The sequence below is a fragment of the Tachyglossus aculeatus genome, chromosome 22 (genome assembly GCF_015852505.1).
Source record: "Tachyglossus aculeatus isolate mTacAcu1 chromosome 22, mTacAcu1.pri, whole genome shotgun sequence".
NCBI lineage: Eukaryota > Metazoa > Chordata > Mammalia > Monotremata > Tachyglossidae > Tachyglossus > Tachyglossus aculeatus.
In genome coordinates, this window is record NC_052087.1 from 3,718,279 (window position 1) to 3,733,072 (window position 14,794).

Consider the following 14,794-nt stretch of genomic DNA (forward strand, 5'->3'; position numbering starts at 1 on the left):
TGGGGGTGGGGATTGGGAGGGGGGAGATTGGGGGGGTGGTGGTGGTGGGGTGTGTGTGTGTGTGTGTGTGTGTGTGTGTGTTTTTAATTGGTTAACTGCAGTTTATGCATAATGATCATTTTTTTAAAATGGGACTTGTTAAGCATTTACTATGTGCCAGACACTGTTCTAAGCACTGGGAAAGCTACAGGATAATTAGGTCGGACCCATTCCGTGTCCCGCACTGGACTCACAGTCTTAACCCCCATTTTGCAGATGAGGTAACCAAGGCCCAGAGAAGTTAAGTGACTTGTCCAAGGTCACACAGCAGACAAGTGGCGGAGCTGAATTAGTACCCAGGCCAGTGCCCCACTCCCTAGGCCATGCTGCTGCTCTCGAGTTAGAGCCAGTCAGTGGCCTGCACGTGACATGGAAGAGGTTGTCTGAGTTCCTCTGTTTTGGACTGATGTTTTCCTAACTGGTTGTGGTTGGCTTCACATTTGCTTCAAACTCTGCACAAGTTAAGGGTTAGACTATCCCAGAATGGCCCTCACAGACATCAGTCCCCTAGGATTTTCCTGATACCCTGGAGTACAGGTCACCCTGCTTTAGTGTGTGAACTTGGGTTTTTCTAATAGCTTTTCTAGTCATGAGCAGTGTGTCCTAGTGAAAAGAGCATAAGCATGGGAGTCAGGGGACCTGGGTTCTAGTCCCAGCTCTGGCACTTGTCTGCTGTGTGACCTTGGACAAGTCACTTCTGTGTCCCTCATTAACATCTGTAAAATGAGGATGGAGACTGCGAGCCCCAGTGGGAAAATGGACTGTGTCCAATCTGATTAACTTGTATATACCCCAGCTCTTACAGTGCCTGGCACATAGTAAGCACTTTAAAAATACTAGTTAAAACGAAAATTGCCATTTTGGCATGCCCACATTCAGAGAATTGGAGAGGTATTCTAGCATACTTAAACATGTTTAAAAAATCTGTAAAAACAATGTTATATGAAGGCAATTTAGGGTCTATAGAAGTATTCAAGGCAACTGTCAACAAGATACACAGTGTCCTCAAAGCTACTTATGATGTCAGCTAGAAAACTTGCTGGATGGCTTCTTTTCCTGAAATACCCATTCATCGTTGCTGCAAGCCAGACAAAGATATGGATGTATTGCGGTAGTTATTCTCCCCACAGCACCTGTTTACATAATGTTAAATTATACACTATGAATTCTTCATAATTATGTCCTCCCCCTCTAGACTGGAAGCTCGTTATGGGCAGGGAATGTGTCTGCTAATTCTGCTGTACTGTACTCTCCCGAGTGCTTTGTATAATTGTCCGCCCATAGTAAGCGCTCAGGAAATACCATTGATTGTTGCATCTCGATAGTCGCACTTGTCTTGAGCGTATTGTGGGGGAATTCGGTGTAAAAACATCTCTCCCTTCACATATTTCTGCATAAAATTGCAATATCATAAATGTCTCTTAAGCTGAAGTGTGCTTATTCTTTAGGTTATCTCTGCTGCAATGGATGACAGTGCCCAAGATAGGTTTATAGGTCCTCTCCCAAGAGAAGGGTCCCTGGGTTCTGCCAACGATTATGTCAGTCAAAACTACTCATATTCTTCTATCCTGAGTAAATCCGAAACAGGTAAGACACTTCTCCATTTTAATTCATTTTTATGAAACTCAGGCACTCAGAGAAAAAATTCTGAAATTAATTTGACACAAGTTCCTACTTTGTGACAACCTCTATACCCAGTGCTAGGGAAAGAGCCATAGATATTGATTCAGATGCCGTAAAGAGCATGGGTAGAATTTCCACTCTCAAAGATTTTATTTAATTTTTTAAAAAGGGGTTACGGATTATTTGCCAGTCTTCATGAGGACGTGAAGACTTTCATTTTATTTTATTTTTTGGTCCCCATAAATAAGGAAAATACAGAAGAACCACCGTTAACTCGGCGGTTTTTGTCTGGGGGGATAATCCAAGGCTAAGCGCCTAGGGACTCAGGGATGAGGACAGCCGGCTCCGGCTGGGGCACGGAAATGTGACGATAATTTTGGTGAGGACGGCGGGCAGTTCACCACTTTGTGGCTCTTACGCTGACCTGGCCTGGAAGCGCCGTCCTACTCAGAGTACGTACACTTGGGAGTGCTCACACGTACCTGTGTCATTTTGGGTGTAGGCACTGTTTCTACAGGTTATTTTAAAGGGTTTTGCCAAGGCCAAATGAAGGGGAGGCAGGGCGCAGTGTGTCCAGTTATATTACTAGGCTATATTTAGTATATAGGCAAGCCAAACTGCCTCATAAATGCTGTTGTAAATATTTATCTAGTATTTAGTTACTTTATCCCTAGTTTTGTTTCCCCCTTTGGGGCATTTAGTTAATTGAATGGAAGGTTATTTTCACGTGAAGAAAAGCCTCCAGACTACTTTTATTACTGTTAGTAAAACTTTATTAAATATCCTCAGTATGCAGGGTGAACATGGCGTGCAGTTGAGGCAAATGATCCATGTTCTCCCCCCCGCCCCGCCCCCGAAGCACACATTTGGAGTTTAAATTTAAATAAGGGACACAATGTCCCTATTAATTCATTTGGATAATGCTGAAAGATTTATTTGTCTTCAGCTCCTGCTTTAGGTAGACTTTAAATATTATCATTCCCTCTTCTTGGAAACACCTTTTTTAGGCCTGGTTCTAAGCTCACAGCAATAGGCTGTCTTTTTCCAGAGTAGGACCTTTTCAGATCATCCCAGTTTGGATTGATTCCCAGACTGGGCCTCCAACAGCCCTTAGTTTTGGGGTCGGTTTAGGTCAGTAGGAAATCTTTTACGTAGGAGGTAATAGATGCCCGTCCCTGGGAGGACTCTCTTTTGGCCCTGGATCAGCCCGCCTGCGTGGTTTTCCTCCCCCTGGAGCTGAAAGTTAACCCATAGCCTCTTGCAAGACACCTCGGGTGAATTACACTTTGCCCCGCTTTCTCTCCCCTTTCGTGAGGGATAACTTTTTTGCGTTAGATCCTTTTCTCTCGAGTGACCATTTGCTTCCTCTTCAAATTTACTGAAGCATGAGGGAAGGATTTAATGATAATAATAACAACAGTGGCATTTGTTAAGCGCTTACTAGGTGCCAGGCACTGTACTAATTATGGTAGGCTCTACTGTGTGCCAAGCACTGATTCGAAGCACTGGGGTAGATACAAGTTAAATAGGTTGGACACAGTCCCTGGCCCACATGGGGCTCTCATTTTAGCTACAACTGAGCACATGATTTATGCCGTGTCCCACCTCATCGTGACTTAGTGCACTTGGGTTAGGGAGTCATGGCATGTAAATTAAATAACCACGACTCTGTCCTGTTAGGGTGCCTGCTATTTTCTCCTTCCTTAGCCCCCATTCTTCCCGTTAGATCCTGCCAGCCCAACTGCTCAGCCAACTCCACTTCTTGTCCCCCGTTTTGCAGCAGGAAAACACAGCTTGGAGGAGTATTTGAGGGGTGGGTTGCTCCACGATTTCCAGCCCTGCTTTATGGAAGTAGAGAAAAGGAAGGCAGGTGGCGGCAAAAATACACCACTTCCCACCTTTTCCTGTTGATTATCAAATAGACCCGTAGCTATGGCCAAAAACCATAGCTCTACCGAGATAGATTAATTGGTTGGAAAAGTGATGTGATGATTTCCTTCCTTGATAATCTTTCTTTAAAATGTGGGATTTTAGATGGAATATCCCTGAATTTCCCTTTCGTAGGCCGTTATGAGGTTCTCCTGACCATAAGCTCGCTGTGGGCAGGAAACACATCTACCAACTCCTGTGCTCCTAAGCGCTTATAGTGCTTTGTACGCAGTAAGGGTTCGATATATATATATGATTGATTCACACCCAGAGGAGCTGCCCCTACATTTAGAGCTAGCCAAGGAGAACACACATACATCCCAAGTGCTTAGTATAGTGCTGTGCACACTGTAAGGACTCCATAAATGCCATTGATTGATTGCATCATGATAAATGTTTAATAAGCACTTCAGGCAAGGACTGATAAGCCCCGAGGAAACTTAAAAAAAGGAGAGGAAGGCTATGATCCTTGGTCTTTCAGGTACTCATCATATAAGAGGAGGAAGGAGAGAAGCAGACCTATGTAAGAAATCCAGCACTTTTAAGTTGGATAGCTAAGCCCAGGTTGTTTACAGGGACTTGGGAAATGGATTTTGGCTCTTATCGGTTGCAGAAGTTGGAGGAGTTGAGAGGCCTGGCCAGTAAGCTTCCGTGGAACCTCTGAGGATACTATTTGAGTCCTGTTGGTGTGGTGTGCATGATTCTTTTCCTTTCCATTGTCCCCCTGTTTCACACTCACCCCCTCTGTAGCCTTTGGAAAAGAGATCACTGAAGCTTCTAAAATGAAATATTTTTCATCTAGACTGTGCGCTCATTGTGGGCAGGGATTAGTTCAACCAATTTGGCTCTGTTGTACTCTCCCAGGTGCTTAGTACAGTGCTCTGCGCACAGTAAGAATTCAGTAAATACCACGGACTGATGGAGTCCTCTGGTAGCAGATCCACAGACGACTTTTCCTAATAAGGAGGATCTGTGTTCATGCCCTGATCTCTCCCTCTCATGGTGTTTGTGTTCCACCCTTTTCAGAACCGAATGTCAGCAGGTATGGTGCTTTTTCTTGTTACTTCTTTCATCACACATCTTCCCATGGCTTTGGAAAACCAAGAGCCAGTATGGGGCAATGAGAGAGCCCTTCCTGGCATTAGTTTTAAGTTACGTCACTCTAATTCAACCCACACATTCAATCTCTCACCAAGTCCTGTTAGTTCTACATTCACTACATTGCCAAAATCGGCTCTCTCCTCTTCATCCGAACTGCTTCTGTGCTGATCCACACACGTATCGTCACTGACTCTCCCCAGCCAGTCCTTACTTCACTCTACTGCCCAAATAATTTTTTTGTAAAAATCATTCAGTCCACTTCTCTCCGGTCCTCAAGAACCTTCAATGGTTGCCTATCCATCTCTGTGTCAAGCTCTTTAGCGCTGATGTGAAAGCACTCAGTCAGCTTACCCCCTCCCATCTTATCTTACCGATTTCCCGCTATAACTCTGCCCGCTCACTTCTCTCCTTTAATGCCAGCCTACTTATTCACTAAACCTTGGTCTCATTTACTTCACCTCCGACCCTGTAGCCTGGAATTCCCTCTCCCCTCATATTTGACAGATCGCCTCTCTCCTCACCTTCAAAGCCTTGTCAAAGTCACATCTGCAAGACACCTTCCCCATCCTAGCCCTTATTCCCCCTACTCTCCCTTCTGCATTGCCTGTGCCTTTGGATCTGTACCCTTTAAGCACTTGACATTCACCCCATCTTCAGCCCCGTAGTACCTATGAACATATCCAGACTTTATTTCAGTGACGAGTTCACCTGCTAGACTAAGCTCATTGTGGGTAGGAAACGTGTTTACCATCTCTGCACGTGTTTAGTACAGTGCTCAGTACACAGTAAGTGTTAAGTAGGTATCAATGATTGATTGTTAAAAAACTGCCAATCTTGGCCTGATCCAAGGATTAAACCCTCCTTTGGTCCCTCTTTTTCGCACATCCTTCCTGATTCAGTCAGTGCTTGGCACATAGTAAGTGTTTAACAAATACCATTATTATTATTATTGTTATTCCGCTCAGCCTACAGTGAATTCCACTTTTATGATATTTCAGATTCTCTAGCTAGTTCTTCCTTTCTTTATTGCCCTCTTCATCCCCTACATTCACGTTCTCAGCATCACTCTCCACTTCTCCTTCCCAAACAGGATTCTTATTTCCGAGTCACTACCTTTTCCTGTGACACCTTACCGATCAGATCCGTACCCCAGGACGTGGAGAGCTCTAATTATTTCGGTGGTTTGGAATCACCCGACATTCGTACTGTTTCATTTTATCATGTATGTTATTACATTGGGAATTGTCATCCTCTTCAAATGTATTGCTAGCTTCAAGTTTAGGGACCAAGCTTTTTCTTTTTTTAGTTCCCTACAGTTGCTCCGCTCAGTAGATTTTCAACAGATATTCTGAGATTGGATGTCACATAGGCAGTAATCTTGTTCCTCTTATATGCTTTGAAATGGCAACTTTTAAAGTCTTGTCCTCAGAATCGTGTTTTCCATTTGCCGGCTTTCATTTTAAATGTTGATTTAGATATATTTGTATATTTTTAAGGATGTGTATCAGAGGGTGAGGTAATATTCTTAGCCTTAGTTATTACTGAAAGCTAATCAACAAATACTCATTTTCTTTGAAAAATTGATTTTTATGTTTGTGGTTTTTTAAAGGATATGTGGGATTAGTAAATCAAGCTATGACGTGCTATTTGAACAGCCTTTTGCAAACACTTTTCATGACTCCTGAATTTAGAAATGCATTATATAAGTGAGTATTTCAAACCATTTAAAAAGTAAAATTGAATCTTTATTTCAGAGTGAAAAATATTTGATTTGTGTCAATATGATTGCATTGATTGAGAAAAGGAATTGATATTTTCAATTTCCCATCGGTAATTGGGTTCATCTTTGCTTATTTGGATTCTATACAAGAGAGTGCAAAGACTCTCTCTACAAGAGAAATCATGGGAATGATTGGAAGGCAAAGATGGTAGAAGAAAGGACACATCCAGTTTCATTCTTTCTCAACGTTATGTTTGCTAAGATTGTTTATGATAGTGTAATTGGAACTTTTAACATGGACCTTTGAGGGGAAATTACGAATATATTATCTTCTATCAAACAGTATTTCTGCTCTCATATTAGCTCTTTGAAAAATACTTTTGGGGCTTTTTGTATGAAAGCCAGTGCTGCCTTTTTAACAACTGTATTCCAGTTTACTGAAAACTGATATTCCAGCTTTATGATCATTACTAAAAATGGAAGAGCGTTTTTATATAGAGGGGTGTTCACATTTTACATATCCTGACAGAACTGAGGGGTTTCCACTATGCGTTTTTTGGGTAGAGTTTGACAGTAGAATTAGGGAACCTAATTCTGACAATGCACATCCGTGTCAGAAGAAATGGTAACGTATGGACCCAGAGTAAGTACTACCAGTGTGAAAGTTCCCTAATGTGAGGTTCTGTGAGAACGCAGCTCCCTCTTTACAGGGGAACTGAGTATATCTAAGGATACCAGGTGCTTAGGACAAGGATAAAGTATGCTGATACTGCGTAATGGGCATTTAAGGCATCTTCTTAGTATCCAGATATATTGACCGTCTTATCTCAAGCTGCTAAAACGAAGGCCCCAGCAGCTGGGTAGTCCAAAGAATGAAAATCATGCCGTGGGGTGAAATCTTGAATATTGATAGATTTTTTTAGTCACCTCCATGATTTATATCATCATACTTATTTGGAAATAATGGTATTTATTGAGGGCTTACTGTGTGCACAGCACACCCATAGTCGTGTACCTCGTAACCGGGATCAGACTTGTTTTTGCCACGTTTTTATGGCTCCTGGGTTCCTGGAACCTTGAGGAGTATTCTTGATCTCGTGAGTCGGAGGGGTCATTTTTAGACCTACATTTTATAAAATTGCCGTGTTATCATCGACGATGCTAACGCTTAGTCATGAGAATCGCAAAAATGCCTTTATAAATGTAGTTCAAACATCTCATTCTATAGGTGGGAATTTGAGGAAGCTGAAGAGGATCCAGTGACCAGCATCCCTTACCAGCTTCAAAGGCTATTTGTTTTATTGCAGAACAGCAAAAAAAGAGCAATCGAAACGACCGATGTTACAAGGAGCTTTGGATGGGATAGTAGTGAGGGTAATATTTCTATTTGTGGAAATTGTACTTTTGTCATAGGCATACGTCAAAGTTGTCTGCCTTTCAATTTGCACGTTCTTATAATTGATTCAAAACACTTTTTATATCCAACTGTATCTTGGTATATAACTTAGTTTCTCATTATATAAATTAATTTAAGAGTTTTAAGAGTGAGGGGAAGTTGTTTTTTTTTAATTGGACACAAATTTTTCCCTAGAAGTTGGATAATGCCCGAGTGTAATATAATTTAATATTGTTTGAAATGCCCGTTTTGATTGAAGTAAATCTTATGTTGAAACAGCTTGGCAGCAGCATGATGTACAAGAACTTTGTAGAGTCATGTTTGATGCTTTGGAACAAAAGTGGAAGCAAACAGAACAGGTAATTGTACAACAGAACTTGTGCATTTGGGGATTCTTTTTTTTCCTCTCTCCCTCCTCCCCCCCACTTTTTTTAAATCCTCCTGGTGTCCTTAAACTGATTAACTTGTTCTGAAGGACCTAAAAATCTAAACTTTTATGTTCCTAATCTAATGTAATAAGTAAAACGAGAAAATTTCTAACAGTACCTTTGTCCTGAAATTAATATTTTGTCGAGGGCAGGTGAAGCACTTCTTCTGTTGCCCCCCTATTCATACAGGTTTTCCCTTTCCCAGATAGCCTCCTCATGCATAGCCTCTGTTAGCAGATGGGTCTCAAACCAGCCTTTTGAGCCCAGACAAAACAGTCAGTTTCAGCCCAAGTTCAGACTCCCTGTCAGGGTCTGGCAGCGGAGATCCTTTTACACATGTAGAGAAGCAGGGTGGCTTAATGGATAGAGCAAGGGTCTGAGAGTCAGAAGGACCTGGATTCTAATCCCCGCTGTGTCACTTCCCTGCTGTGTGACCTCAGGGAAGTCACTTAACTCCCTTTGCCTGTTACCTCATCTGTCAAACCTGCCGGCCTCACCTCCGCAACATCGCCAAGAACCGCCCTTTCCTCTCCATCCAAACTGCTACCCTGCTGGTTCACTCTCTCATCCTGTCCCGACTGGATTACTGCATCAGCCTCCTCTCCGATCTCCCATCCTCCTGTCTCTCCCCACTTCAGTCTGTACTTCATGTTGCTGCCCGGATCATCTTTGTGCAAAAACGCTTTGGGCATGTTACTCCCCTCCTCAAAAGTCTCCAGTGGCTACCAGTCAACCTATGCATCAGGCAAAAACTCCTCACCCTGGGCTTCAAGGCTGTCCATCCCCTCGCCCCCTTCTACCTCACCTCCCATCTTTTCTTCTCCAGCCCAGCCCGCCCCCTCCACTCCTCTGCTGCTAACCTCCTCACCCTGCCTCGTTCTCGCCCGTCCCGCTGTCGACCCCCAGCCCACGTCCACCCCCTGGCCCGGAATGCCCTCCCTCCGCACATCCGCCAAGCTAGCTCTCTTCCTCCCTTCAAAGCCCTACTTAGAGCTCACCTCCTCCAGGAGGCCTTCCCAGACTGAGCCCCCTCCTTCCTCTCCCCTTCCCCATCCCCCCGGCCCTACCTCCTTCCCCTCCTCACAGCACCTGTATATATGTTTGTACAGATTTATTACTCTATTTTACTTGTACATATTTACTATTCTATTTATTTTGTTAATGATGTGCATCCAGCTTTACTTCTGTTTATTCTGATGACTTGACACCTGTCCATATGTTATGTTTTGTTGTCTGTCCCCCCCTTCTAGACTGTGAGCCCGTTGTTGGGTAGGGACCGTCTCTGTATGTCGCCAGCTTGTATTTCCCAAGCTCTTAGTCCAGTGCTTTGCACACAGTAAGCGCTCAATAAATACGATTGAATGAGTGATTAAGACTGTGTGCCCCTTGTGGGACATGGATTGTGCCCAACCTGAGTAGTTTATATCTACCTCAGTACATAGTGCAGTGCCTGGCACGTAGTAAGTGCTAGTGCCAGGGGTGGAAAAAAAAAAAAAGATGCGTGGTATATACTCTCACTTGGGAGGATATAGCAGAGGGCTAATGGAACAGAAAGCCAAGCAGCCCTGTTGAGGCAGCATTACATGCCCGGCCTGGTCCCTGGGCCAGGGAAGCCTAGATCCCGTATCCTTTCACTTGTCACTTCTTCCCTTCCAATCTCCCACCTGTACCTGGTTTGATGGGGTCTGAATTCTTTTGGGTAGATACTCATGGTTTGAGGGATTTTTCCAGAATTAGAGCCCAAAGTAGTTTGTCTCTGAATCCTTTTGTGGAGAAGGCCCGGTGTTACTTCATTCTGTTCCCCCTGTTTTGCAAATCGCAATCACGGATGACTCTTTAACATGAAAATGTTATTTTACTCTAGGCCGATCTCATAAATCAACTTTATCAAGGCAAGCTGAAGGACTACGTGCGATGCTTGGAATGTGGTTACGAGGGCTGGAGAATCGACACGTACCTGGATATCCCCCTGGTCATCCGACCTTACGGCTCCAGCCAGGCATATGCTAGTGTGGTGTGTACCTTTCAGCTGACTGCTTGTCAGAATTCTTAATAAGTAGCACAGTTTTATCATTAATTTCATGGTGAGTAGCTTCCTAGATGCTCCTTCCTGGGTTGTTAGGTCTTTCCACCACAAACTAGCAAGATCTAGAAGGATTTCTGACCCTTCAGTGAGTCCTACTAGTGCATGTGAAACGGGGAAAGAAAATACCAAGGTACTGCTAAAGTAATCTCCTCTCTGATGGGCATTATGCAGGTTTGCATCAAGTAACTTTGAAGAGCGAGAGTGAACCTCTGAAAGGTTTTTTGTTCTTTTCCATCTTCATTTTATCAGCATGGACAGGCAAGCAAAAGGGTGAAAAGTTAGGTGCTGTTTGTTTCTGCTATTTTTTTTTTAATCCAAAATTGCTTATGTGCATTTACATATAAAAACACTGGAAAAGGGAAAGCGTCCATTTAATCTTGATTTTTTTTTTTAATTTTGTCAAAAAAAATTCTTTGTCCAGGAAGGGTTTATTTTTCATATCAAGTTTGTCAGATCCTTGGCTACATCATCTCTTCCTCCTTACTGCTATTTTACTGTTCATTTTCACTTCGAGGGAGGTTCTAGGAAGAGAAAGGTGACATTTGGCATCTCTGAGAGTTTTGCTGAGAAGATTGAAATGACAGATGACAGAATAGCTTTTGAATCTCTCTTGGGCTCCATCAGTAATTGTGAGCTGGGTGAAAGTTTCATGAAGCCAACGTACAAGTTCTTTTTGGAAGTAAAGCGGTATCATATTTTACTGCGGCAGAGTAGCTTATTGGAGCAATACAAGTTTATGACCAAATAATATTCATTGTTTCAGAAACCAGGGAATCTTTCATTCTGGGATTATTCTGAATTTTAGCTAATTAAAAATCCCACTCAAAACTATTTCTATACTGACACACAATACATTGTAAAGCTAAAAGAAAATTCCTGGAATACCTGTGAGAAGGGGAGAGGCACCTGTTTCACCCATTCATGAACAGGCCTCAAGTAGTTCAGGCAATAGAGACTATATCTTAGAACAGTGCATTGTACATAGTAAGCGCTTAATAAATGCCATCATCATTATTATTATTATATCAGGAAGTTCTTCTTTAACGGAGCTGAAGTATATGACCCAAACAGGCACATATCTTTCTTGCTTTTTGGATTAGGCGAAGTTATCGTTAAAATATTTCTAATGCATTATTTTGCTAGCGAGGTGAACAATAGCATAGAGAGAGTTAAAACTGACAAGTGCTAGAATTCTTCTGGCTCATCTGACTATGATCCCTTCAGTTGGGATTTATTAAGTATTAATTGCAAGTTCACACAAGTTCTAAAGCCTGTGAAGACGTTACGTATGTTACTCAGATGGTAAGATGGTTTTGATCGTTAATGAGACCCGTTATTCTTCCGCATACTTGGGTTGTTAGCTTTGTCGACTTCAGCAGTGGAGTCAGCTGGAGGATTCTTGCTTTGGGAAATGGGCTAAATCACCCTGTTTTTAAGTGGAATTATCTGAGGGTAGTATCCTCCACTTATCCACGGGGAATTGGCAGGGACTTATGGACCACCGGAGCTCTCAGGCATGAAGCAGTGTGGAAGCCAGGTCCCCACACATGCACTAATAGGGCTTGCGGAAGGGAATCTAAAACTTCTTAGACTTTGCCTAAGGGAAATCTCCACAAGCGAAACAGCCCAAGCCAGGAGTTCTAAGGAGGACACTACCTTTCAAGAACTGTAGTTAGAGGTAAGTGACTTCCCCATATTTTCTGAAAAGAGAATGGGAATTAAGATTCAAGTCATGGGGAATATGACTTCCCCATATTTTCTGAAGTGAGAATGGGAATTAGACTGAAGTCATCTTATGTCATCTCAAAAAGAAGCATATCACGGCTTGCCTTTGTGTCTTTTAATACATTGATACATTTTTAAAATATAGCTGGATGTGTAATGTGAATGAAAGAAGATGCTGGGGTTTGAGAAGTGCTAGATTTCCTTTTTAAATTCTAGGCATTTCTTGCTGATTTAAATTCATTAAGTTTTCTGCCACTCTAACGAGTTTCTATCATGCAATTTGATCTTGATTTAATTAGTAGGCCTTAGAGTTTGGGATTGCTAGATTTGAGCTGCACCACTATGTATCTGTGTCCCAGGCCCTCAAGTTTGTGTCTCAATATATTTTAGACCAAAGGTGTCAATAGCTGAATTCAAGCAAATTGCATTTTAAAAAATGAAACCGATATAAAGGGTATACTGTTTCTAAATTCAAGGTCTTTTTCTTATTGCTGTCCTAAAGTGATAAATTTTGGGAGCCCTCCACCAGTAGATGAATTGAAGGTTAAAGTGTAAATGAGTGTTCCCATTTGTTTAACTTACCAATCTATCACCAGTAAGTGATTCTTCATCGGGTTTTTTTTTTTTTTGTCAGTGTGATTGTGGCACTAGAGAACCAGTACACCAGTCAGTGTCAGAAATCAAATATTTTGTTGAAAACTTAATTCAAAATGACAAACTAGCATTTCTGGAACAGGTTCATTTCTGACCCCAAATGTTTTATTTTTTTTAATTGCGATGATCAGCCTAATGAGATTATTTTATAACTTCTTTTTAATGCCCTGCTTGGTAAACTGACTAGTTTAAACTGTTGGAAAATTATTGGGTTGAATTCCCCCCTACACCTCACGTTCAGTGTGAGGCTCAAAATTTTTTTCTCTATATAAAGAAAATTAGGATGATTTTTAAATCCTACAAACTTAAGCTAAAAATGACTTTAAGAGTAGCAAACTACTGGTGGATGGCCTTCACAACCAAAATATTTTTGTAAATCATGGTGCATTTCATTTGAACCATCTTCTGGTCCTAACTTTCACCATTGACTAGATTTTTATTCATTTTTGTATTTTTATTTTTTTTGGTGCAAAAAGTCTATAAATATCTCCTGCAGGACCACCTTTAGCCTGGTCATTAGACTGGATGGAATAACTTCAAATTTTAATATAAAAGTTGAGAGCGGAGAGATTTTTATGGATTTCTGAATTGCGAAAGCACCTCATATCAGAAGGAAAAGGAATAAAATAGTTATAGCAATATTTCAGGATAACGTAGACTTTTTTCTTTTTAAAGATTTTAACTTTGTGAAGTTTCAGAGAATTTGGATAAATTCAAGTTTTTTGTCATCCTGTGACATTTCTTATTGAAATATTTTTATTTCTAACGTAATCAATTTAAGCCAGCTACTTGACACAAAATAATACTTTTCCTTTAGTCAGAAATCAGATAGTCTGTGTAGTGTCGTGTTTGGGTCATACAGTACTGTCCTGTGTTGGGTTGAGAACAAAAATAAGGTATAAATCTTCCTAGTTTAGTAAACTCAAGCATCCATATTCTTTTGATGTATTTGTATACATGGTTGTTAAGAAGTCGAAGGTGGGTAAATGAGGTGTCTAAACTTAGTTAATTCCCTAATTGACACCAAATTGTCCGCATAGCTTGATCAGTGGGAAAATTTATCCAAATCTGCATAGGTTTGATTTTATTAATATATATGTTGTCTCGGGTTTTTTAATCAAAATTGAGTCACTTTGTCAAGGGACCGAGTCAAAACCAAAATAGAGCCCGAGTGAGAGATAAGATAGAATGATTACTAAATACAGTGAGGCAGTGGAAACTTGTTACTACATTCCTTGAAGCAGTCACTTCAATACTCTATGCCTTCATTTTCTCTGAAGTTCATTCATTCATTCAATTGTATTTATTGAGCACCTACTGTGCAGAGCACTGTACTAAGCGCTTGGGAAGTACAAGTTGGCAACATATAGAGATGGTCCCTACCCAGCAATGGGCTCACAGTCTAGAAATGAAGGAAGATGGAGTATGAAAATGTCAGGAATCAATGACTTGCTAAATTAAAAAAAAAAGTGTTTAAAGTATCTAGGTTGAAAATCAGAAGCATGCTACATGTGTGTAACAGGTTCTAACATTAACATAGGAATTAGCCAAAAATCTCTTGGACCAGGGAAGTGAATCCTTCTCAGTAGGCCTGTGGTAAGCAGTGGAATCACTGACAAGAGAGTAAAACATAATTCATAATATTTCATTCAGTATCCTTGGCCCTGTGTGAGGACATCACCTGTTCTTTTCGATCATAAATATATTCCGATATGGTTCTTTGTTGACTTGCACATCACACGTAGTCTACATAAATTTGCATAACCACTCCTGTCCATCATTCACATCATGTATTTGTTGAGTGAATGGAAACATTTCTTCGTTGTGTATGAATAGATTTTCTATATTATTGCATGTTGCCCCTGTAGTTCTGTGGTAATTTACGCAAGATGGAAGAATGGAAAATGTGGCTTTAGACATCCAGATTGTGAAAATGCCATCTGAAGTTTGACGATGGCCTCAGTTAAGAAATATTATATTTTGCATGTGTAAAATCAGGATTTTCCGTGATCTTGAATCACTAGCCCAAGCGACAGTGTTTTTCTGAATAGACTATATTATGTAATTAATATTGTGGAATTTTCTGTACAAAG

General features: G+C 41.2%; 1 protein-coding gene across 1 annotated transcript in view; it reads left to right on the forward strand.

Moving 5' to 3' along the window:
- The window catches only part of USP47 (ubiquitin specific peptidase 47), a 90,242-nt gene that overhangs the window by 41,185 nt on the left and 34,263 nt on the right, over positions 1-14,794 (forward strand). Inside the window, exons 4-8 of the mRNA XM_038764019.1 lie at positions 1,488-1,626; positions 6,302-6,398; positions 7,641-7,786; positions 8,088-8,167; positions 10,101-10,250. Of these exons, the coding sequence (XP_038619947.1) occupies positions 1,488-1,626; positions 6,302-6,398; positions 7,641-7,786; positions 8,088-8,167; positions 10,101-10,250 (612 nt within the window). The remainder of the gene's footprint in view (positions 1-1,487; positions 1,627-6,301; positions 6,399-7,640; positions 7,787-8,087; positions 8,168-10,100; positions 10,251-14,794) is intronic.